This window comes from Clarias gariepinus, chromosome 5, assembly GCF_024256425.1.
Source record: "Clarias gariepinus isolate MV-2021 ecotype Netherlands chromosome 5, CGAR_prim_01v2, whole genome shotgun sequence".
NCBI classification, from domain to species: Eukaryota; Metazoa; Chordata; class Actinopteri; order Siluriformes; family Clariidae; genus Clarias; species Clarias gariepinus.
In genome coordinates, this window is record NC_071104.1 from 22,163,372 (window position 1) to 22,187,443 (window position 24,072).

The 24,072-nt window shown below is 37.1% G+C and overlaps 1 protein-coding gene across 1 annotated transcript; it reads left to right on the forward strand.

Moving 5' to 3' along the window:
* Positions 1 to 375: 375 nt before the first annotated feature.
* On the forward strand, positions 376 to 23,393 carry LOC128524658 (NXPE family member 3-like). The gene is made up of 6 exons (XM_053497361.1): positions 376 to 544; positions 9,697 to 9,869; positions 10,408 to 11,177; positions 20,375 to 20,445; positions 21,693 to 21,890; positions 22,659 to 23,393. The coding sequence occupies exons 2-6, from the start codon at positions 9,777 to 9,779 to the stop codon at positions 23,219 to 23,221; spliced, it is 1,695 nt and encodes a 564-aa protein (XP_053353336.1). The 5' UTR covers positions 376 to 544; positions 9,697 to 9,776; the 3' UTR covers positions 23,222 to 23,393.
* Positions 23,394 to 24,072: the final 679 nt, after the last annotated feature.

Below are 24,072 nucleotides of genomic sequence, written 5' to 3' on the forward strand. Positions count from 1 at the left end.
CCATCTTTTTGTGGAATCTTTAAATTAGCACTTTATTTACATATTGTGTCATCTGTGTGTTTTTCATACCAAACTGTTTAAATAAGGGTGTAAGCTAAATGCCATACATGCAAATGTTAAGTGTTATTGTCACATACATAATAACACAGACATAACACACAAATATGGTAAATATAGCTGCCTTTTACACACCATTATAAGTAAGAGTGAAAATGACTGATTTGTCTTTTTTTTTCTTTTTTTGCATTTTTTGAGACTCTTCTAACGGCCCTCGAGCTCATCGTTTCTAGAATGAACGACAACAGGAAAAAAACACGGTAGTGTTTAGTAGTTCGCTTCCGCTAGTGAGTCGACTCACACGAGTCACTCAATAGAATCGTTTAAAGACCGAATCTTTGGAGAGTGGCTATTTCTGCCAACAAACAGTAAGATGGCAGATGAAATAATGTAGCCGTTCTGGAAGCGGTCACAGTTTACAGCGGTGCAGCTCCTGACACTATGGGAACCGAGTTTACCGACTGGGAGATGCGGGACATCGCGTCAGGTAGGAATAAACCACCCGGCTATTTCCGCTGAAGCCCGGTTGATTGTGATCATACAAGGCCGTGTGTAAAACCGTACTTCTGAGTAGTATCTCCACCAAAGCCTACTTAATCGCATAAAAAAAAAAAAAAAAAAACTCACGTGCTGAACGTGCATGAAAATATCACGCCTCCTGCGTCTAGTATTGGTGTTTGTCTGTTCAGCGTAACGGAAACGGGTCTGGTCAACAACGCGGTGTCCTTGTCCAATTGCAGCAGTATTAACGGTACAGCAGAGCAAAATCTAATCTCACACTGTCCAACTATGGAAACGTGGAACCAAGCTGTAGTTAGTGTATTTCTGAAACCGTTCATGTCAGCTTGCTGCTGAAACTAAATGGATATATAACCTCGGGATCTGTATAAATGCTCTGGCTAGCTTAAGGTGGGATTAAGGAAACTAATCATGTGAATCATGTGCTAAAGACAATTTACAAACAAAAATTCCGAAACTATTAGTATTTGTGTTAATAAGCCGAACTAAAGCAGCACTACAAAAATAGAATTTAAACATTTCTACAGCATTTAAACTGAAAAAATTGCAGTTGAATACAGTGGTAAACATCATCTTTGAGCAAGAAATGTGGTTGGAAAAAAATCCATAAAAAACTACCTGAATGACCACATTTTTTCATCAATGGATTTTTTTCCCCTAATGGCTTGGGTAAATTCCAAGATGATGATTGTAATGTTACAGTTCACAGATTAAAGAGTAACATAAGCAACATTTTATTGCTTAAAATTGAGACCAACATTGGCTATGACATCATAGCTATGTCTATGATGCCATGGCAAGCACCACTCACATTTTCTTCAGAAAATGTGCCTCTCTAGTTGTTCTTAAACTACTGAAGAGACCAAGAATCATAAAGGATGAGCTGCAAGTCTAGTCTGAAGCCTATTAGACTAAATCAACACAAGTGCTCATTTCTGTTATATTTATAAACGACTGTACACATACAATTAAATTAAACTTGTGAACTTTGTCTATTGTGGAAGCATTTTATAAAGAAAGAATTATATATTTTATTTAAACATAAACCTGGAAATAGGCTTGGTTTACATTACTTGGTTTACATACAGTACATTAGCCTGGTACAAGGCAAAATCTTAAGTATTTCCATGGCCAAATGATCACCAACAACCCAACGTCCAAATAAAATTGGTTTTTGTTGTTAGGTAATTAGGGTTATAGATAGGGATGCACCGAAATATAAATTCTGGGCCGAAAACGAAACCGAAATATTTGGATGCACTTGGCCGAAAACCGATACCGAAACCGAAAATGGCTTCATTAAAAAACATGTTTAAAATATTTTCTTTTTGTTTGTATTAAAAAAACTACAAATTAATTAAAATTATTGCAACTTTGCTGTCCTCATCTAAAACTTTGAAGTGCTTCCAAACCGCCGACATACTCCATGTTTGATGCGTAATGACAGCGCGAAGGGAGGGGAGGATGAGAGAGGCGTGGCGACAATTTCGGCTTTTATTTTCGGCGCTTTCTTACGTTTCGGCCGAAACCGATAATGCTATTTCGGCCGAAAATTTTCGGTGGCCGAAATTTCTGTGCATCCCTAGTTATAGACACTGAAACTTTCCTGAACATTTCAAAACAACCACGTTTCACAGCATAGTTGTTGATGTTTTGAGTCATGTTTCCATTAATTTTCTTGTGTGTATGGGCTGTTCTTACACACAAATTTCATACTTGTTTTATAAACACTTAATAAATAAGACCCTGGTACAAATAACATTTTATAGCTACAGAAATATTATTTTTAATGTTACATTATACGGATTCCAGATACTTTACTGAAAATTAAATCACAATGAGAAAAAGGGTAAAGATATTTAAAAAAACAAACTATACAGTGGAACCTCGGATTACGAGCATAATTCGGAAGTGGGCTCATATTCCAAAACACTCGTAAACCAAATTTAATTTTCCCATAAGAAATAATAGAAACTTAAATTATTCGTTATACAGCCCAAAAAAATAAATCCCGGCAGATAAGCGTTTCCCTTTAGACATGCAGGCGCTGTGTATGTGTGTGTGTGTGTGAGGCTAGAGTAAGTGGAGATTCTTGCTTTCAGACCCTCCTGTCTCCCCCTTCTCATCTTACACATTAAAACTTTCTTCTCTCGTTTAAACACACTCACACACGCACATTAACGGAAAGACTGTTGTTCTCCCCTAAATTATTAAAGCTTCTCCGCTTTTTTTTATGTTGCTCGCGACAGCGTAACAGCTTGTTAATCCATGCTCGTGTAATGATGAGATCTCATCTCATTAAGCTGATCTGATGTGTGTTGGTCTGCCTGACCCCTCTTTTTTTGGAATAATTTTAAGTTACTTTGTCTTATTTGGGAAAGATTTTCTACAGTAGCTTTAAGTTCTAATTTTCTAAAATAAACACTTGATGGTTCTTCAAGATCTTGACTGTAGCCTATTTCTACAGTTTTCTTTTTTCAATATAGTTAATTTAGAGTTAGTTTCATTTCTACAAATGGAGCAAACTCTGCTAGATTATAGATAAGATTCCCATTCCCCTGCCATTCTGTGATCGGCAGTGATCGGCAATCGGCAGATCATGATCTTGGATGCTGATCGGAGCATCTCTACCCGTGACAATTGCATTAACAAAGGCACTCACTCTCTGGTAACCTAGCAACGTAGGGAGTGATACGCTAACGGCAATCATGTAACAGTATCATGTTTGGTTGCGCCATATTGTTGTCTCATGCTGGTCTGCTGGATTCCTCTTCATAAGCAGAAAATGCACTTTGCACTATTTTATTATACTCTATTAAGCATTTCTTACATTTTCTTTCATTTTGCACCTTAAATGTTAAGAGATAATTATTAACATTGTGATAATTGTTAATATTGTGACTTTAGACTTATGTTTACATTTAAATTATTTTCCATGGTTATTGACATTTCTGTCTTAATAACTGAGGGGACTATGATCAGAGGAAGGTTAAGTTTAAAATAAAAATGTTTAAATGTAATATTTTTCTCCTGCTCCTTATTTTAAATGGGTCATAAAAAATATCAATAATTATCGATATCGACCGATATGAAACACTGATATCGTGATACAGTTTTCAGTCATATCGCCCTAATCTCACATTCGCGTTCACACACACTGGACTGCATTACCCACAATGCATCTCCCGCACTGGACTACACTTCCAGAAACAGCGGTCATAAATCAACGTCTTTCTCCCGCTACACTGTTTTATCAAAAAAAAAAGCAATAAACATCGCTAAAGACACTCGTGTGAGCGCAAACTAACAGAATCCCTGCTGTAAAGTAAAACAAACAAACAAATGACCCAGTACCTTACCTCTGAAAAGATTTGCGACAGAGTTTCTTCGGAAAGCAGAGTGTGTGTCTCTTGCCTTCATTTCTGTGCGCGCATGTGTGTGTTTGTGAATGAGGGTTTCACACACACACACACAGCCGGCACAGTGTCTAATTACACTTGCGCGCACACACACACACACACACACACACACACACAGAAAAACTGTTGGCTCAGTTGTGATCACGTGACCCTCTGCGTCAAAACAAGAAGCGCATGCGTGAAACATAATACTCGGTGCTCGCAAACCAAGAAAATGCTCGTTTTTCAAGTTAAATTTAATTAAAAATCTTTGTTCGTCTTGCGGAACACTCGTAAACCACGTTACTCGAATCAAATTTTTAGGTGCATTTAAGGTACATTTAAGGTAAAATGTTAAAAAATAAGAATATACTGTTTTTATGCACATGCATTGATCAGCCATAACATTATGACCACCCGTCTAATATTAAGGTCCCATCCTTTGAAATTGCAATGGCTAGACAACTGGTACAACTCCAAATCTGCAGTTTCTGTGGGATGTTTCCAGGTGGCAGTGGGCAGGACATATCAAAAGTAATCCAAGAAAGGAAAACTGGTGAACTGGCAACTGGAGCAATTGGTGGCAAAGGATCACTCATGCTGCGAAGGCTGTAGTCCGATCCAATTGAAGAGCTACTGTAGCTCCAGTTGAGAAAAAGGTTAATGCTGGTTTCAATAGAAAGATGTCAACACACAGTACATCACTGAACATATATGTTGTACATTTCTTCTTCTGTTTACATATAAATGAGGACCACTATTGCACTTTTACAGATGGACAATACCACTGTAATATCTTTTAATCTGTAATCGTTTTAGCCCGATCTGATTCTGGTGCAAAGGGCTGCTTAAATGCAACGGTGAGCAGCTGTTGCTGTAGTTGTTGCGGTTTGCATCCTGACAGCACACCAGGGTGATGTCGCTTCAGATGCGTGGCCATGCTCGATGTATTGCCGCTTTCATGCGACTTGCTGTGCCACAGTGCCTACACATTGTAACCGTTTTGTTCACCACCCTTCTTCCATCATTATTATATTTTATGGGGAAGCCAAAATGCTCCCATACATGCGATTTGAATGATGTGGGAGACTTTTCGAGTTCTTCTGTTCCACCGCTAGCCATTGTTGTTGACCGATGAACATGCCCTGTTCACATGAAAATGACTGCTTTGTCTAATTTATTTATTAAAAAGCAGTATAGGCAGAATAATGTCTTTCACGCTTTGGTCTTTAAAAATTAAAGATTAATCTGCAAGTTTAAAAAATCAACTGTGATCAGTTGCACCCTTACAATTTCCAAGGTGCTCCATTTTGCCGGCACTTATGCCAGGATGCTGTTTGTTGATTTGAGCTCAGCTTCTAGGAATGCAATTTAGCCATACAATCAGCCCAATCCTCCAACACGAAGCAAAACACACATAATTGTACTAGCTGATCCAGGAGGACCAAAAGAGTTAAACTGATTTTCACCTTTATTTAAAATTTTAAAAACGAGCGTTTAAAAGACAGGACATGTAATCAACCCCTAAGACAGTCAAAATGCACAGCAGCCTAGAGCGAGAAAGGGTACAGTCTGCATTGGGTCAACTTGCGCAAAAAAAAGTGTGACCGCTAGATGGAGACACTGACCTTTTCTTTGCTGGAAGCTTACAATTAAACTCTGTGACATTACATTTACATTTAGGCATTTGGCAGACGCTCTTATCCAGAGCGACTTACAAAAAGTGTTAAATGTTTACATCATTGGATACATACTTACACTGGCTTACCTAGTGCCATTAGTCCAACACAACTGGGAAGAGGTTTTTTTTTTTTTTTTGGGGGTGGGGGTTGGGGTGGTTAGTCCAAGTACTGGTACATTAAATACAAAAGCAAAGATTTTTAAGTACAAAAGCAAAGATTTTTAAGTACATTAAATACCAATGGCACACCAACTGTCAACATTGCCATAATAACAATGTCAAACAGGAAACTATTACATTTACACTTAATTTTGGGCTGGGGTTGCTGTGATGATCTCCATATAGACTACACGTATTAATGAGTATACTATATAATATATACTACTATTACATTGTATTATTACATTCCTTATTTGGGGTACACACTACTGTATGATACTCAACCTTACAAAATTTTATTTCTTTGTATTAATAAGTTAGGTGAACTGAACAAAGCTGAACAAAGCATGCAATGTGCTAGGTATGTGAGAAAGCTAAACAGAGGAAATGGATGAAAACCATCCGATGTAATCAAATCCCTCTGTCCCACAACATCATCTACCTCCATCATCCGAACCAGACAGCATGAAGCCTGGTCCATCAAAGAGCCTGCAAGCGAACGGTAAGTTTATGTTAAGTATTAACATTGTGTTAATCATAGTCCCATATTATCACGGCATCTCCTGATAATTGTCCGTGGATCTTTTGTTGACATTTTAATAGCATGTAATATAATACAGTGGAACCTCGGATTACGAGCATAATTCGTTCCGGAAGCGGGCTCGGATTTCAAAACACACTAGGAAATAATGGAAACTTAAATTATTCGTTCTACAGCCCAAAAAAATTAATACATAAAAATAATTAATACAAAATATAAAGTTAAAATAAAACAAATTTACCTGTACTTTACCTTAAATTTTTTTTAAATAAATCCCGACAGATAAGTGTTTCCGTTTGTGCACGCAGGGTGTGTGTGTAAAATGTGCGTGCACACACACACACATTAACGAATAGACCGTTTTTAAAACCGTTTAAAAATTAGCAAGGAACATCTCTAGTCACACTCGCGTGAGCGAATACTAACAGGATCACTGCTGTAAAGTAAAACAACAACAAAAAACAAATTAAACAGCTCCTCACCTTTGAAAACAATCACGACAGAGAGGAGTTTGTGTGATTGTTTGGCAACCTGAGAGAAGGGGGGCTGAAGGGGGGCTCGCTCGCGTTTACGGCCCCCTTCTCTCAGGTTGCCAAACAAACACACAAACTCTCTGCCTTACACAGACACAAACACACACACACGCACACTCAAAAACACACACACGCAAACTCTCTGCCTTACACAGACACAAACACACACACGCACACTCAAAAACACTGCAAGCACTAAGACCCAGCAGGGGAGATGATAGGTCTCGGCTTTACAGCTCCCCTCCTCTCAGCTTGCCAAACAAACACACAAACTCTTCTCTGTCGCGACTGTTTTCAAAGGTGAGGAGCTGTTTAATTTTTTTTGTTGTTGTTGATGTTTTACTTTACAGTAGTGATCCCGTTAGTACGCGCTCACGCGAATGTGACTAGCGATGTTCCTTGCTAATTTTTAAATAGTTTTAAAAACGGTCTCTCTGGTAATGTGTGTGTGTGTGTGTGTGTGTGCGCACGCACATTACACACACACACATACACACACACTGTGTCTGTGTATTCACCCAGCAGGAGAGATGATTACCTACAATTCCGCTGAAAGAGAGAGAAAAACCGTTGGCTCACTTGTGATAACGTGACGCTCGGTGTCAGAACAAGAAGCGCATGCGTGAAACATGATACTCGGTGTTCGTAAACTAAGACAATGCTCGTTTTTCAAGTAAAAAATTATAAAAAATCGTTGCTCGTCTTGCGAAACACTCATAAACCATGTTACTCGTAATCCGAGGTTCCACTGTATATAGGATAATCCTTTCACTTTAACTACAAAGTTAGCTTCAAATGCTCATCGTCTTTGCTTACTTTAAGGCCTCAGATCATTTCCTTGCTCAAAATGCAACAAGCTATTAGAGTTAGAGGTACTTTCCTACTCATTATTCATTTACTTATCATTCATACTGTACATTATTAATGTATAACCTTTTTGTAGAAGCTTTTTGTTTATACCCCAATACACCTTAGAAACACTTATAAAAAGTGAGATGCTGATGATCCACATAGGGTTCCACACACAATTTCAGGCTATCTGTGAATGCTGTGACAAAATTTGGATGTTGGAGGGATTTAATTTGTGAAAGCTATTATAGTTGTAACCTTCAGTTAATTTCTTGCTTATTGCCTTTTTACTTTCTTGCAGACAGGCAGTTTGGACCAGACACAGGCGGATACCTCTGATTGAAACTGAAAAAAAAAGGCAAAAATGTGTTGTGAAAGAGCAGGAGGATGTCTCATGATATCTGGAAGAAATCTAAAATTTAGATGAAGAAGCGCTGACTTCAGATGCAGAGGGAGGAACATACTGAAAAGAGATCAAATCAAATGTTGATGCAGATTGTGGACAAACTGTTTAATTTCATGTTGGCATGGTCTTCATTTCAGTAACACACACTATCTTGTAAATATAGAAATTACCTATATTTTAATGTTTATGTTTTTCTTGCATTTGATTATTTTTTTTTTTTTTGTATTACAATACTTACTATAAGAATATTTCATTTAAATTATTAAAAAATGGACTCTTTAACCAGTATTTTGTCACTGTTACAAGTCCCTAAGATCCACACTTATCTTGGATTTTACCGTACTGTAGAACCACGGATTGCAAGTAACCTGGATTGCAAGTATTCCGCAAGACAAGCAAAAATGTTTTATAAATTTTGGCTTGATAAACAAACGAGTCTGGATATACGTGGATATTGTGGAGTTTCATCTTGCACGCATACGCTTCTTGTTTTGACGTCAAATGGTTCTTCTCTCTTCTCTTTCTCGCGCTGTAGAACTGTGCGTAATTGTCTCCCATGCTCGGTCTCAGCACGCGTGGGTCACTCCTATAGTCAACATCCGCATGTCCTGTTTACTATAACACTGATGACTGTAAAGCATCTTTTTCTCAGTTTCTCTCTCTCTGTCATAAAGCACTGATTTCATTTGTGTATGTATGCACGTGAGTGTCATTAGAGACACATGCGATTCACAGTCCCTACAGGGCTACTCTGTAAGACGAGAGGAGGGAGGGAAGGAGTCATTCCTCCTCTCATCTTACTTTAGCTTTACACACACAAACACACATACAAATCTGTCGGGATTTATTTTTTACTTCTTTCGAAGGTAAAGTGCAGGTTTATTTGTTTTATTATTAACTTTTTATTTTGTATTAATTATTTATATATATTTTTGGGTTGTGGAACGAATAATCTGAGTTTTAATTATTTCTTATGGGGGAAATTTGCTTTAATATGCAAGTGTTTTGATATACAAGCAGGCTTCCAGAACCTGTTATGCTCGCAATCCAAGGTTTACAAAAATAAAATGCTATAACAAATGAATGTTTAATAAGAGCACTTTTTCAATTTCACTGTGGAAATGAGAAAAGAATCTAGACACAGCTTAAAGTATTTAACTCTTGTCTCATAAAGGAAATCATCCACACAGAGCATGAACAGATGTTGCACAGTTTATGATGCAAGCGGTTGCTTTTTTCCTCTTTCTTAGTCTTGGTGAAAGACAAATCAACAATGTATCTTACATCACTTTCTGTATCCGGTTGTGTTTTTTATAAAAAAAATAAATAAATAAATCGGAAATTCTGATCTCATTGTTATACCACAGTTGTCTTAAGCACAGTTCCTAGAACTTCAGTTTAAGCTCCAGTTACTCACAGTTCCAGTCTGATCTTGGGCCTAATATGGGAAGTGTTTCTCTTTTTACATAAACATAAAATGAGAAGTGGACTATGACGTGTGTGAGTCTTACTCTTATGCTCTTGAATATTTATTGTATTTTTCTCTTTCTCAGGTTGTAAAAGTTCTCCTCAATGAGTTTTACTGATGGCTAACTGGCACTGTATTCTGTAATGCTAAGAATGGCATCCAGCCATGAAGAGACAAATGCACAGATTTGTGACGCTCTTTTTTCTCTTGGCACTTTCTGGGTTTATAATACTCATCTGCAACATCACATCTCTAGAGGTAAGTAGTGTAGAGTAGAGGAAGCTCTCAGTGGTGGTTTGTATAAGTAGATGCTAAGTGCCATTTTCTATCTTACACAAGAGGATAGCAAAAAGGCTTTTTAGGTACACTCTCTACTGCTGATTAAAACACATAGTACAATAGTAGTTTACACAATCCAAACTTTGATGCACACTTCAGTAAACAGAAAATTGTGATGCTACATTTTATATTAATATGCTAAAGTTGTATCCCCAAATTCTTTTGCATTTGTTGATTTCATGTAAGTTATGATACATTATCTAATTATCAAATACTAATATACTAATATTTTCTAACGTGTATTACATTTCCTTTAGCCTAACATAAAAAATAAATGCATAGATGTTTAATTATTGATAATGTCACAGGAACTGATATGTCTGGAATTGTTTCAAAATTAGAAGACACTAATGTATAACGTTTAGTTTCTAAAAAAGAACACTAGCTCTATCAAGTCTTGATTTGTGACTATTGCTTTTATTGTGTGTTCAAATCTCCTTTATTTCTCTGTTTGCAGAAGTTGAGTGGACAAGTTATGTCTACCTTCTGCCAAATACAAAATAGTATCCACACAGCCTTTAAGTCCCCTGGAATCCTGTGGCCACTAGAGTTAAACCACACATACTGTGCACACTTTGGCCAGGAGCCTACAGCAGATGAGGCAAAAGAAGAGCGACATCTGCTTAATTCGATTGCATGGCCTGGCCCCTTGGTGCAAGGCTTGCCTGTGGAGTTTAGCAGTGACCCTTCAAAAAGCTACTTTCTGATTCAGGGACCAGCAGAGCAACGCATAGGCGGTCACCTTGTGGTTAATGTTCATATGCAGAACTTCCTCGGTCTGCCTAAGAAGCATGGTGGAGATTTCCTTATAGCACGACTACATACGCCTGAACTCGGTGCTGGCGTTGCAGGGAAGGTGCGCGACCATCATAATGGCAACTATACAGTGCTGTTCCCACTGCTGTGGACTGGCGTAGTGTGGGTGGAAATTGCCATGGTGCATCCAAGTGAGGCAGTGGTGGTGCTCAAGAGGTTGCAAGAGGAGCAACCCAACCGGGTGTTTTTTAAAAGCCTTTTTCGCTCCGGCTTCTTATCAGAGACTACTGTATGCAACCTGTGCCTACCACTCAACGAACAACCACTCTGCAACTACACTGACCCTGAGACTGGAGAGCCCTGGTACTGTTACAAACCCAAAATGCTGGGCTGTGACACACGAGTAAATCATTATAAAGGGGGATACAAGAAGAACCTCATTACTGAATATGAAGCACAATTCTTCCAGAGGTGAGATGTTAACTGTGGTCCTTTTGGACCGATCCTTTTAGATATAATACTATGTAAAAATGTAAAGAAATCCTGTAATGCAGATGTTCCTTTAAAATAATGTAATTAAACATTTCTAAACTATAAAACAATAAAACAACAATATAAAAAACAGAACTATTTTAGCAATACAGTGAAACCTTAGATTGCGAGTTTGCGAGTGCTCCGCAAGACGAGTAAACATTTGTAATAAATTTTTTTGCCTTGGAAAACAAACAAGTCTTGGTTTACCGAGTACCATGTATCACGCATGCGCCTCTTGTTTTGATGCCGAGCGTCACATGATCACAACTGAGCCAACGGTTTTTCTCTCTCTTGCGCTGCGGAATTGTGGGTAATCGTCTTCCCTGCTGGGTCTTAGTGGGCGTCTCTCACTGGTATAATCAACATCCGTGCATGCGTGTACTGTTCACTATAACACTGTGACCACGTGATGTGTGCGTAAAACATTTTATTTTGTGTCTGTATACGTGTGTGTACAGCGCGCGTGTAAAGCAAAAGCAAGGTTAAAGATCCATATTTTCTCTCTGCTCAAGGCTCAGCCTGCTCTTTGTGTCTGTGTGTGTGCGTCATTGAACACCGTGCCCACCTCCCCCCCCCCACACACACAGACCCCTCCAACTTTCGCCTTCACAGACACACATACACACACTCTTTCTCTCTGCACTACACAGAAACACTGCTGTCGCAATTCTTTTCAAAAGTAAAGTGCAGGTTTAATTTGTTTAATTTTTACTTTACAGCAGTGATTCCGTTAGTGTGACGCTCAATCGAGCACACACACAGATGTCGCCATTAAGACTGCATGTGTTTTCCCGCGAGATGCCGCAATTTGGCGCGCAGCGTGCCGCGACTTGCAGCAAGCAACATTCGGGAATTTAAATAAATGTTTTGTGCTTTACTAACTATCCGCCAGATGGCACATGGAAGGACTTTATCTAAAAGCCGGACCAAGTACAACAATGAATTGTGTATAATTAGTTAGCCTAAAACAATGTTGTTTCCAATGCTGAAGACATGAATTTTATTTTGTTTTACAACAGGTATTTTATAATGAACGTGTGTATATGTGCTTTATATTATTTTCATCATGATGAAATGAGATGCCCAAATTCGTGCTTTAAAAGTTTCTTATATAGTTTTTGCAATGTCTTAACAGGGACAAAACGATGAAAGACATGGCAATGCCTCAGTTTAAATGGTATTGAAATTAATTTAATTATCTGATAGTGTTAACTATGCAAATGTCCTGATTCGTGAATATGCCAACATATCTTACTTAAAACGTAAAAATCTGTCGCCATCATCAGAAGACATGAATGAACAATATATTACAAAAGGCAGCGTTTTTATCAAAAGGCCGATAAACGTGTGTTGTACAGTATATACAACGCGACAGCGCGCTCAGTTACAGTAATTCCCCTTCATGTAGATGTGAAGTTATCAAACAGGTTTCGCGGATGGGGGAATTGGCAGAATTGAGATGTTTAAAACGATTTAACAAGACCGAGCAGACGTCTCTGCCTAAAATGTGTTTTGCCAGCTATAGAATAAATAGAAATAAAATGTTTAATGGTACCAATTAAATCAGACTTCATAATTACTTTGAGTGTAATTCACAAATTTACTGAATATATTATGTTTTTATGCGTATACAGTATGTGTTTGTATGTGATTCTATTATATAAGTATGTTTTTGTGAGCGTGTCTCATGTAACATTCATATAAAATGCAATTCATGATAAGTGTATGTTGTTAAAGTAGTGTGGATATGTATGTAACGACGCGGCTCACGCGAGGGGCAGAGTGAGAAATGTAAAGGGGGCATCATGTGTACACATCATGTTCGAGCACTGTTTTTTTCCCTGTGCTTATAGTAACAGTATTATCCTTGCTGAATTGTGTTGTTTGCTGCATCAGAAGCCTGGAGAAGTGGAATGCACTTTGTCAGGCCTCTACCTTCAGACCTGTCAAACTTGGGTTTCCCACTTGAAGACTAAGCTCCTGCTGGTATAGCTCTTAAGGTCACTGAGGCACGCAAACCCCCTGACCACAATAAGGTGGCCATCCCTCAGGGGGGAGACAAAAAATTAAAATTAAATAAATTAAACTGAATAAAATAAAATATCCTTAATCCAGATTTTATCAATCAACGACATAACATTTATCTTAGCTGGATGTTCTAATTCCCAAAAACATTTAACCTAAAGTAAAAACTTAACTTAACACACTATATCTAGAATATTTACAAAACTGAAATGTTGTCTTATGAATAATAAAAAAACTAGATAAAAGCAGGCTATAAAACAGATCATATTATGTTTTTATATATTTTTTTATATTTTTAGTAATTTTTTTATAGTAAATAAACAGCTCTCTTCTCTCCAATCCACTTTAAAACAAGAGTCTCCTATTTCCCTAAGTGTGCGCTGCAGAATGTGAATGAATACACGCAGTGGAGGGACATGAGGGAAATCTAACTTTCCGCTATTTTTCCGCTACCGCAGATAATTTTATCAACTTGCAATATATTCATTTTGTGAGTATATTAACATGTGATTTCTTGGTTTGAGGGGGCAAGACATGTATTTGAGGGGGCGCTGCCTCCTCTTGCCCCTGCATAGAGTCGGCCTTGCTCACAACTCCTTTTTCACTGATCCCCTCTAAAGCCCTGCGTCAGGGCTCTTATAATCAGTAAAACATCTTTTGATGTGGATCTCCACACCGCACCCCCTAACAATATAATTAGGAGAAAAATGTAAATTAAGGATGTCTTGAAACATAAAGCAGGAAACTCTTTATTCATTTGAACATGGTAAAGATGTTATTGTTTTGTACATTCCTTTATTCATCCTTTCTGTTTGTGCTTAGGTTTCACTGTTTTGCACATACATACAACGTTTGGACAACAGTGTTTTGAAAGCGATATTAAATAAGGAAAACACACAATTTTGTTTCAATACAGTTTTATTAGATATAGAATATTTTTATGTTTTGCTGGCAAAATACATTTTAGGCAGAGACTGCTCTGTCTTGTTAAATCATTTTAAAGTCCTTAATTCTGTGAATTCCCCCATCAGCAAAACTGGTTTGATAACTTCACACCTATCATGAATGAAAGGTAAGAAGAGGGATTACAGTAACTGGGGTTCTGTGGGTGTCACCTCGGAGCGTGCTGTCGCGTTGTATTCAGATAATAGACTAAAACAGAATCATGTTTGCTTCAGCATTGGAAACAATATTGTATTAGGCTAACTTTATTAAAGATTATTCACTATTGTATTCTTTGTATTCATCTTTTTGTACATACGCGCGGGCATCTTTAAATTTGAACAGAAAATAATAGTGGGCTGGTAGGCACGTTATTTTTCATATAACTTAAACGGCTGAATGAAGTTAAATATACACAACTGCGTTTGCTTTACATTTGAGCACTCAAAATGCAAAAAAAAGTTGAGCTTTTTCATTTTATATACTACCATATCATATATTTGTGTCTAATACTGTTTTATTTATATTTTACAACATTACATGCAGTTTGTAATTTACTTGCAATTGTACTTTTAAAATGGGGACGCACCGAAATGAAAATTCTGGGCCGAAAACGAAACCGAAATTTTTGGATGCACTTGGCCGAAAACCGATACCGAAACCGAAAATGGCTTCATTAAAAACATGTTTAAAATATTTTATTTTTGTTTGTATTAAAAAAAATGTTGCACATTGCAACTTTGCTGTCCTCATCTGAAACTTTGAAGTGCTTCCAAACCGCCGACATACTCCGTGTTTGATGCGTAATTACAGCGCGAACGAGACGGGAGGATGGGAGAGGCGTGGCGACAATTTCGGCTTTTATTTTCGGCGCTTTCTTACGTTTCGGCCGAAACCGATAATGCTATTTCGGCCGAAAATTTTCGGCGGCCGAAATTTCGGTGCATCCCTATTTTAAAATGTAACCTACAGTACGTATCTACAGTATAAGCATATTTACCTACTTCAGCAGTGAATGAGAAATTTGGTCGGTCTGGCGTTTAGATAAAGTTCTTATTTGATATAATTTTATTATTTAATTAATTATCTTATTATAAATATGATTCTTGTCTGAGTATTGTCCTTCAGAGCAAGCATTGTGTCAGAAGATTCTGCGGAATCTCTTCTCACCTTTCATTCACGATAGGTGTGAATGCTGGCAAATACTGTAGGTGAGTTTTAGATGAATTGAGAAGAGAGCGGATGTCTCTGCCTAAAATAGATAAAAAATAAATAAATAAAAATGGTTTATGATAGCAATTGAATCAGACTTAATAGTTGGATTTGATACTTTTCTTTTTATTTACTGTATGGACAATCGTATTATGCTTTCTCTATGTTATTTATGTCTCTATATATTCTCTAATTATGACTTGAATAAATCGGCTCACATCGGAGCGTGCTGGCGTGTTGGAAAAGCCAGCGCTTATCTTTCAAGTAGCCTACATATTTGGGTTTGTTGGTTTTCTGGGGGGGTTTATGTCTGCATTTTTATCGATAAATCGCACACATTTATCATCCTTTTGATCAAAACACAGCCTTTTGTTAAGTAAAAGTGCGAGCCGCAGGTTTATACACGCCGATAAATAAAATTTAGATGGATTTTAAAGCATCTTTTTTAGGCCTAAATATTCATTTTTATTAATGGCCAGGTGTATTACGAAGTGAAAACCTGTTTTTCCCTGCACTGTGTATCTGCACAGAGAGATTGTGTGTGTGTGCACGGAGAGTTTGTGTGTGTGTGCACGGAGAGTTTGTGTGTGTGTGCACAGAGAGTTTGTGTGTCCGTGAGCGCGTCTCATACTGTACAGTAGGTGTGTATGCACGGAGAGTTTGTGTGTGTGTTTGTGACGTTATCTTCTCCTTCAAACATGCTTCCAACCAACCAACCCTGGCCTCCAAACTCAGAAGTCTACGTGTCATAGCCGATAACTGCTCCTTTAATCTGCTGGTTACGGCGGGGCATCGACTGCTGATCAGTGTAAAGTAGCCTGTACAAGCCAAGCTCTTCCCCAAAAATAGTGTAAATGTCTGCAACACTAACCATTAAAATGTTAAGAATTTAATTAAACACAAATATATATATTAGATTTTCTTTATAGGGATGCACCGAAATGAAATTCTTGGCCGAAGCCGAATAATAATGAAATGCTTGGCCGAAGGCCGAATACGGAACGCGGTGTTTCGCATTTTTTTCCATTTATTTTGCCAATTTATATTAATTATTTATTAAATAGTAAAAATTTGCTTTTTACTATTTTGTGTTGCTTTTCAGAAAAATAAATCAAATAACAAAAATACAATTTCAAAATATTTATTTAACTTTTTTTTTTTTACATTCCAGCAGATATTATACAAACAAAGCACAATATAACTTAAAATAAATAAATTAGTAAAATAAAAATATATTTTTATTTGGCCATCTTTGAAGCCCCCCTTCTTGAATAGCCTAATGTTAGGCCTATAACTGACTGCTGAAAGAATGTAACTCTGTATGTCTACAACAACAAACGTGCATTAAATAGTGCAAAAATGTGGATTCGCTGCTGCTGTTGCCGTACCCGCCCGTCTTTCTCATACTGTGCATGATGTTCGGGGTGTCATGATTTTAAGTGATAAATTAAAGTGCTGTACGTTTTTGCAGATGCACCCACTCTGGACAATTCAGCAGAACCGTGTCTGCAAACGGCCGTTTTTGCCTCTTTCTCTGACACTTTAAAGTGCTTCCACACTGCTGACATGTTTGCTGCATAAAGCACGCGCCTCTCACTCTACGCGGGTTACTATTTGATCGCGTCATTAAAAACGTCATTGTTCGGCAAAATTTATTCTGCCTTTTTACTTAAACACCGAAAGTACTTTTTTTGGCTATTTTCGGCCGAATAATTTCGGTTGCCGAATATTCGGTGCATCCCTAGTACATAATATTTTCATTATATATCAACTCATGCTAGGATACTTTTACTACGCTGAAGTACCATTTAATGCTATTTATTCATTTCTCTTTTATTTGCTTACTTACTTACTTACTTACTTACTAACTAACCAGAGAATGCTTAAGTAAAGGGCTTTAAAACAATGGCAGTATGAATGACTAAGGAATATTACAGAACGTGCGAGTTGACGCCCATGCACCAATCACTAACCATTAAAATGTTGGATTTAAATTAAAATGCCACTTACATATATATTCGTGTTGAATTAAATTCTTAAATTATCGTGTTCACCCATGGGGTTACTGCATATACCCCAGAACAAAGGGGAGAAAACGGAGAGGTTTCTTTTTCCGTTTTTTTGCCTTGAGTTTAATCATGCAGGACTTTTAGTATTCATAGCAAAAGTAACCCAACAGTGTGATTAAAGTACCCAGAATTTTGACCCAGCATAAACAACTCAACGATGTGTTTACAAAAACCCAGCATTTTTACTAATAAATGGAGGAAGCGCAGTCAAAGCCCGGGGATTCTGCATGCTGTTGCGTTGTATTTAGTGAGTAGCATATATATTTTTGTTTGTTTCATTTCATGTCTGTAGTTTTATCAATAAATCTGCTCATATCTGCACACGCGTTTATCAGCCTTTTGATCAAAAAGCCGCACGCGCAACCCACTTTTACTTTGCACAAGGCAGTGTTTATTGTTTAGTTTATATTTAAAGCACATAAACACAATAAAACAATATTGTTTTAGGCTAACATATCCTACATTTTTGTATTAATAGTTGTACTTCGTCTTTTTGCACACACGCGCGGGTTCGTTACAATAATAATAAGATTAATAACAATAATAATAAATTCAGAGCACTACTACTAATAATAACACTGAATGGAGAAAGCACAGTTAAAGAAGTATCATCATTGAAGGAGAAGAAAATGAAGAATAAATACATATCATTATTTACAGTTTGAGCTTGACACATTTATGAGCTCTGTCGCTTGCTGTCAATGGGCGCCTAAGAAAGATAACACATTTTCGGCTTTAGTAGACACACAATACTTCAGACTGAAACACGACTGCCCCCTACAGGTAATGAAGGGCATTTTCACAGCTTGCCGCACGTAGGCGCGCCAAGTCGCGGGATCCCTTTTCCCGGAACGTGCGTTTTTAATGGTGACATCTGTACACAGCGCCTGCGTGCACAAACGGAAACACTTATCTGTTGGGATTTATTTTTACTTTTTGTATGTAAAGTGCAGGTTCATTTGCTTTATTTTTGCTTAATATTTTGTGTTAATTATTTTAATGTTTTTTTTGGGGGGGGCGGGGGGGGGGCTGTGAAACGAATAATTCTTCATTATTTCCATTATTTCTTATGGAAACATTCTATTTGGTTTACGAGTGTTTTGGAATATAAGCTCCAGAATGAATTATGCTCATAATCCAAAGTTCCACTGTATTGTACAAGCATTGTGGTATACTGAATATTGGCACTGCTTTCACTTGGCCATAGGTATGAGGCCATAAGCTGAGCTCTGCATGTAATTATTTTCCAAATAAATGGGTTTTCAAATTCCAATTGAAATATTGTAAAACTATTTTACAGTTAGGCTACACTCACATTACCAGTCGGATGTGACTCAATTATGATTTTTTAAAAATTATTTTTATTGATTTATTGATTTTTTTTTACAAATTTAGTCGTGTCCAATTCTTTTTCCCCGATTTTCTCCCCAATTTAGTCATGTCCAATTCCTTTCCGTCACTAGGGGGGCTCCTACATTAAGGCTACTTACTACCACTCAGCCAGGAGGGCCGTGGGCTGTCATGTGTTTCCTCCAAACCATGTGACACCAGCCAACACCTCTTCTTTTCGAACTGCTTGCTCACTTTACCACTACCCCACTCGGAGGCAATTATAAATTTTTACCCTAATGTGACACAGATCTGATTTTGTATGGCTGTCTGGATCACTTTTGTATGTGTTCGTAGACTGGATACATACTGTATCTGATACTTGTTCACGCAACTTGTATGAGAATCGGCAAACTGGAATTCATGCGTGAGGTGCTCACTGATGTCACTACTGCATGAGCAGTAGTTCATTATAGCTACAGCTGCTAAAACAGCCAATGCGAGGCATCTGGCATTCTTTTGTCTTCTGGACCTCAACAAATACAGCCAACTTACTACAGTACTTGCCATCCTCCTGAGCAAAATCCCAAGTATATTTTTACTAGAATAGCATCCATTGTTTAACAAACTCATGACATGTTTTAACTCAGATGGCACAAGCAATGCGTCCACATTAGGTCAGATAAAAGTAACTTTGAATAAGAAATGTGAACTGGCAGTTTCACGAGAAGCACGTTAAATAAAAAAAAAAAGTGTGAGCTACTGAGCCAGCTAGGGGATGGCTATAAAGGAAGCCTAGCTTTTTGTGGATCTATTTCTTATAGTGGAGCCATATTGTGTCTGAAATGTCAGTTACTCAATATTTGTCTGTCTTTCTGTTTAAAATTTGTAAATCAACCATGAGTGGTTGAAAGTTTGTAGGATTTATATGGAATTGTCATTGTAACCAGCAGATGGAGTGCTTAGATTTAATATCAATATCAGTGTTAATATCAAAATCTTATCTTTCTTCGTGTAAGTATATTTTAAAAGAAATTTCTGGCACACAATTTAGTACAAAGAACAGTGTTATCATGTTATTTTGTTAAATGACATAAAATACAAAAAGACTTTATGTCTGTATTTACTTTAAAGCACTTTTTGGAAATCTAAAATGGTTTTATGTCCTAGTAATGCACTTGTCATAAACATGATGCAATGTAAAATTTGTTTTTAAAAAGGTTTGATAAAAATGACTTTCACACAGTATTGAGACCTTTTCGTAAAAAATTGGGTATAATTTATCTTTTACTAAAGAAATTAGGGTAAAAAAAAAAAAAAGCAAAAGTAAAAAGTAAAAGTGTTATCTGAAATTTTATACCAAAGAACAAAAATCATGCCTTACTGTAAATTTATGTCTGTATTAATGAATTATGTCTTTATAATTAATGTATGTCTTGTACTAAAAATATATAAAACAGTCTATACAGCCAAATAGTTATGTAATTGTTTAGTAGTTACTAAATACTTTTGTTTTAGAAACTATTATGCTATTATATGTTTTGCATTTTGTTTCAGTGATGTAAATATCAAAGTTCCTATACATGCATCTGGGATGGACAATGTGACAATATTGCCTGCAGAGAAAGGTAATTGATTATTTTTTTTAATTCGCTGCTTATGCAGCCTTAATTTAAAGTTAATAATTTTGTCCACAAGAAAGTCTTTTTGAAGTAAGTATCCAGCTATAATGTAGGAATCTTGCTTTCTGTAAGCCAAGTTACAATAATCGAAGCATCAAAAATTTTTGTTTCTGATGCTTCAGCATTCTTCATCTCACACTAGATCGATTACTTAATTAAACCAACAGTGATGGTACTGACTGAAACAGTACTTTTGGTTCAGTGGAATAGTTGCCAAGTACTCAAAAACAAGTAACCACATGGCTCTACACCTAGTAATTAATAGCCCTGGATGGACACTGAACAGTCAGAGCCATGACCTCACACCTTTTGCTGGCATTACAGCTTGCATTACACTGCAGTTCCCAGCTGAGTTGTAAAGTTGCTTATAAAAGATGCATCCTACTTCTGAAGAATTCCAGCATGTTCATGATGCACAACTGGTGCATCTGGTCAGTGGGCTTTGTTGCCTTTGTCACAAAGATATAAACTTAACCATGTGGTTACTTGTCGGCCAGCAGCTCCCAACGTTCACAGGACTCACAGCCATGTTCATTTTAGATAAAATCTTAATTTTTTAACAGATTCATTACCTCTTCACAAAGGTATAATGAAGAGTGTCTAAAACAAATGGTTAAAGTCTTTGCATAGGAAGGGCAAATAGACCTCTTTATCAAAGCTACAATAATTCATTGCTGAATTTGAGTTCCACTGATGGATCAGGACATCATCTTTTTTTTTTTTTTTTACATTTTTAACATTACATATATGTAATGTTGTAATGTAATGTTCCATGTACTGTTACACGTTTATTTTAATTCAAAAGTTCCCCTAAATACTGTCCTAAATCAAAGTTGTCAACTCTGAGTCAATAATACTTAGGATAATCAAATTTACATATCATATGCAGGTGTTTGTATTAAATTAAGTTTGAAACCACAGTCCTTTAAGCAATATACAGCTTATTTAGGTACACATGCCCACAATTAACCATTTATTACATATAGATTTGGCATAAAAAATGTACTTTAAAAGCAAAAATATATATTTATGTTTATGTATAAAGTGTGTATATTAAAATTTACATATAGATTTTCCATACATATTAGTGAATATGTCCTGTTGATAAATTATTAAATGTGCATTATGACCAGCAAACTCAAAAATATGTAATGGTTTGATCCAAAAAACATTTTTTATCTTTACCCTCAAAGCCAAAGTCAAGATAAAAAGTAAATACAATGCCGCTGGCTACTACTATCAAAATTCCTGGAGGCCTTTGAGTGGTAGAGTCATCCAGCATTTTAATGACTCCTCAGCCATAACACATTGTCTTCGAGGGAAGATCATATACATGCTTGGAGATTCCACTGTGCGACAGTGGTTTGAATACTTCACTACTTTTGTTCCTGGTAAGAGCAGATATATTAACTATTAGTCAACATTATAAGTTACAGTGGCCCCAAAAATGATATATACTGTTGAATAAAATAAATACATAAATAAAAAATATAAATAAATAAAATACTTTTGCCACACCTACTGTACAAATGTTTGAATTCACTGCATTAGCAAACAACATATCAGATTAAGAGGGATTTACTTTAAAGAAAGAGACCACAAGCACAGTACAGTATACTGTGTAAAATTAGACAAAAACATGTTTAGTGAATTGTGCCTCATTATAGCTCTTAGTTTGGAAAAGACACGATCGTGTTGGTTTTCCAACCTACTCACATGTAGTTGTTTAAATTTGGCACTTGTCAAAGTCATGCTCTGTACATTGAAATATTCAAATTCCAGTAACTATGATCTTTAATGAAGCCAATATTGAGTGTCCAAATATTATAATATACTTTTATACCATAATACTTCTGAGAATAACTAGTATATCAATAATTTTATATACAGTATATATATATTTGAGCATAATGTATTTTTTGTGAAATGTTCTGCTTGAAAAGTGTGCTTGTGGTATCTTTAAAAAAAAGAAGAAAAAAAAGAAACACCCGTAGGTTTGACATGTTGTAGTCTAACGCAGTAAAATGTATACATTTGTCTGACTTAAGTCTTTAAATTTGCTTTGGGGTTCCTGTACCTTTCCCTAGGTTTGTATGTTGTTTTGGGGGTTATTGTTTTGTGTTTTTTTTATAATTTCCTGTTATGCCTATCTCTTGCAGAACTTAAGGAGTTTAACCTTCACAGCCCTAAGAATGTGGGCCCATTCATGGCTGTGGACAGCAGAAACAACATTCTGTTAAGTTACCGGTGCCATGGGCCACCCATTCGTTTTACCTCAGTGCTTTCTGCTGAACTGCGCTATGTAGCAAATGAGCTGGACAGGATCAAGGGTGGGTCAGATACAGTGGTTCTCGTGAGTGTGTGGTCTCACTTCAGCACTTTCCCTATTGAAGTGTACATACGGCGCCTACGGCACATCCGCAGGGCCATGGTGCGGCTGCTGAACCGTGAGCCAGCTACCCTAGTGTTTATCCGCACAGCTAACCTGCAGAAGCTTGACCCAGAGAGCAGCCTATACAACAGTGACTGGTTCTCTCTACAGATTGATGCTGTTCTGCGTGCCATGTTCAGAGGACTCAATGTGCAGCTGCTGGATGCCTGGGAGATGACTCTGGCTCACCACCAACGCCATCTTTTACATCCACCTCCTACCATTATTAAAAATATGATCAACCTGATCCTCTCCCACATCTGTCCAATTGGGAGAAAAAAGAGGAGTTAACAAAAAAATAAAGGCAGATGCTATGCCGAGGTGTCCGTAGACAACAGTTCTATTTGCCTATTGGAATAGCCCATGTGGATATACAGTATGTACCCTTGTCTTCATAGGCAACTCTGCTTTAATGCATATTATGTATAGTATACAGCCGACTAAATAATCTTATTGGACGAGAGTTTGTTTAACCAGACTTGAAAGTATATGTATTGACAGAGCAAAATAACTGGTTAAATAAATTAACAAACCATTATATGTTGATAAGAACTGTAAAAAAACAATATAACACCTGAGGCTGTGCTGTTTTTCTGGTTATCAGCACGGCTCTAATGCTTTCAGACCTGAGCTGACCTTCTGCCTTTGACTACATCACAGCCATGCTGATAACCAGCAAAACAACACTACTTTGAGTGTGATATTACTTAAATCACACCCCAAACCTATTTGCATCCATTTACGTTTACATTAGGGGTGGACAAGTCCCTAAATCGAGTCCCCACGTTACTGGGTTTCCATTGGTGGACCCTTGAGCAAGGTCCTTCAACCCCAAGCGCTCAGATATAATCGGGTGTCGTGCTGTGTAAGGTTTTATAATATTGTAAGACATTGTAATCTAATAAGAAGATTCCTGTGCCTTGAAAACAGACCCCCCCACTGTGCTTTCTGATGCCTTCTGTGGTAATACCTTCTATATCTTGTACTCAGACAATTATACGTGCAAATGGCTCTTGTCTGCTAGAACCCTTTTGTTTAATCAGGAGAATGCAAATGTATTTCCTCTCTCCTGTCTATCTACAGGTCACTTTATGACTGACATGTTAATGACTAGTTATTTCTTGTTGTGTCCGCTGCACCTT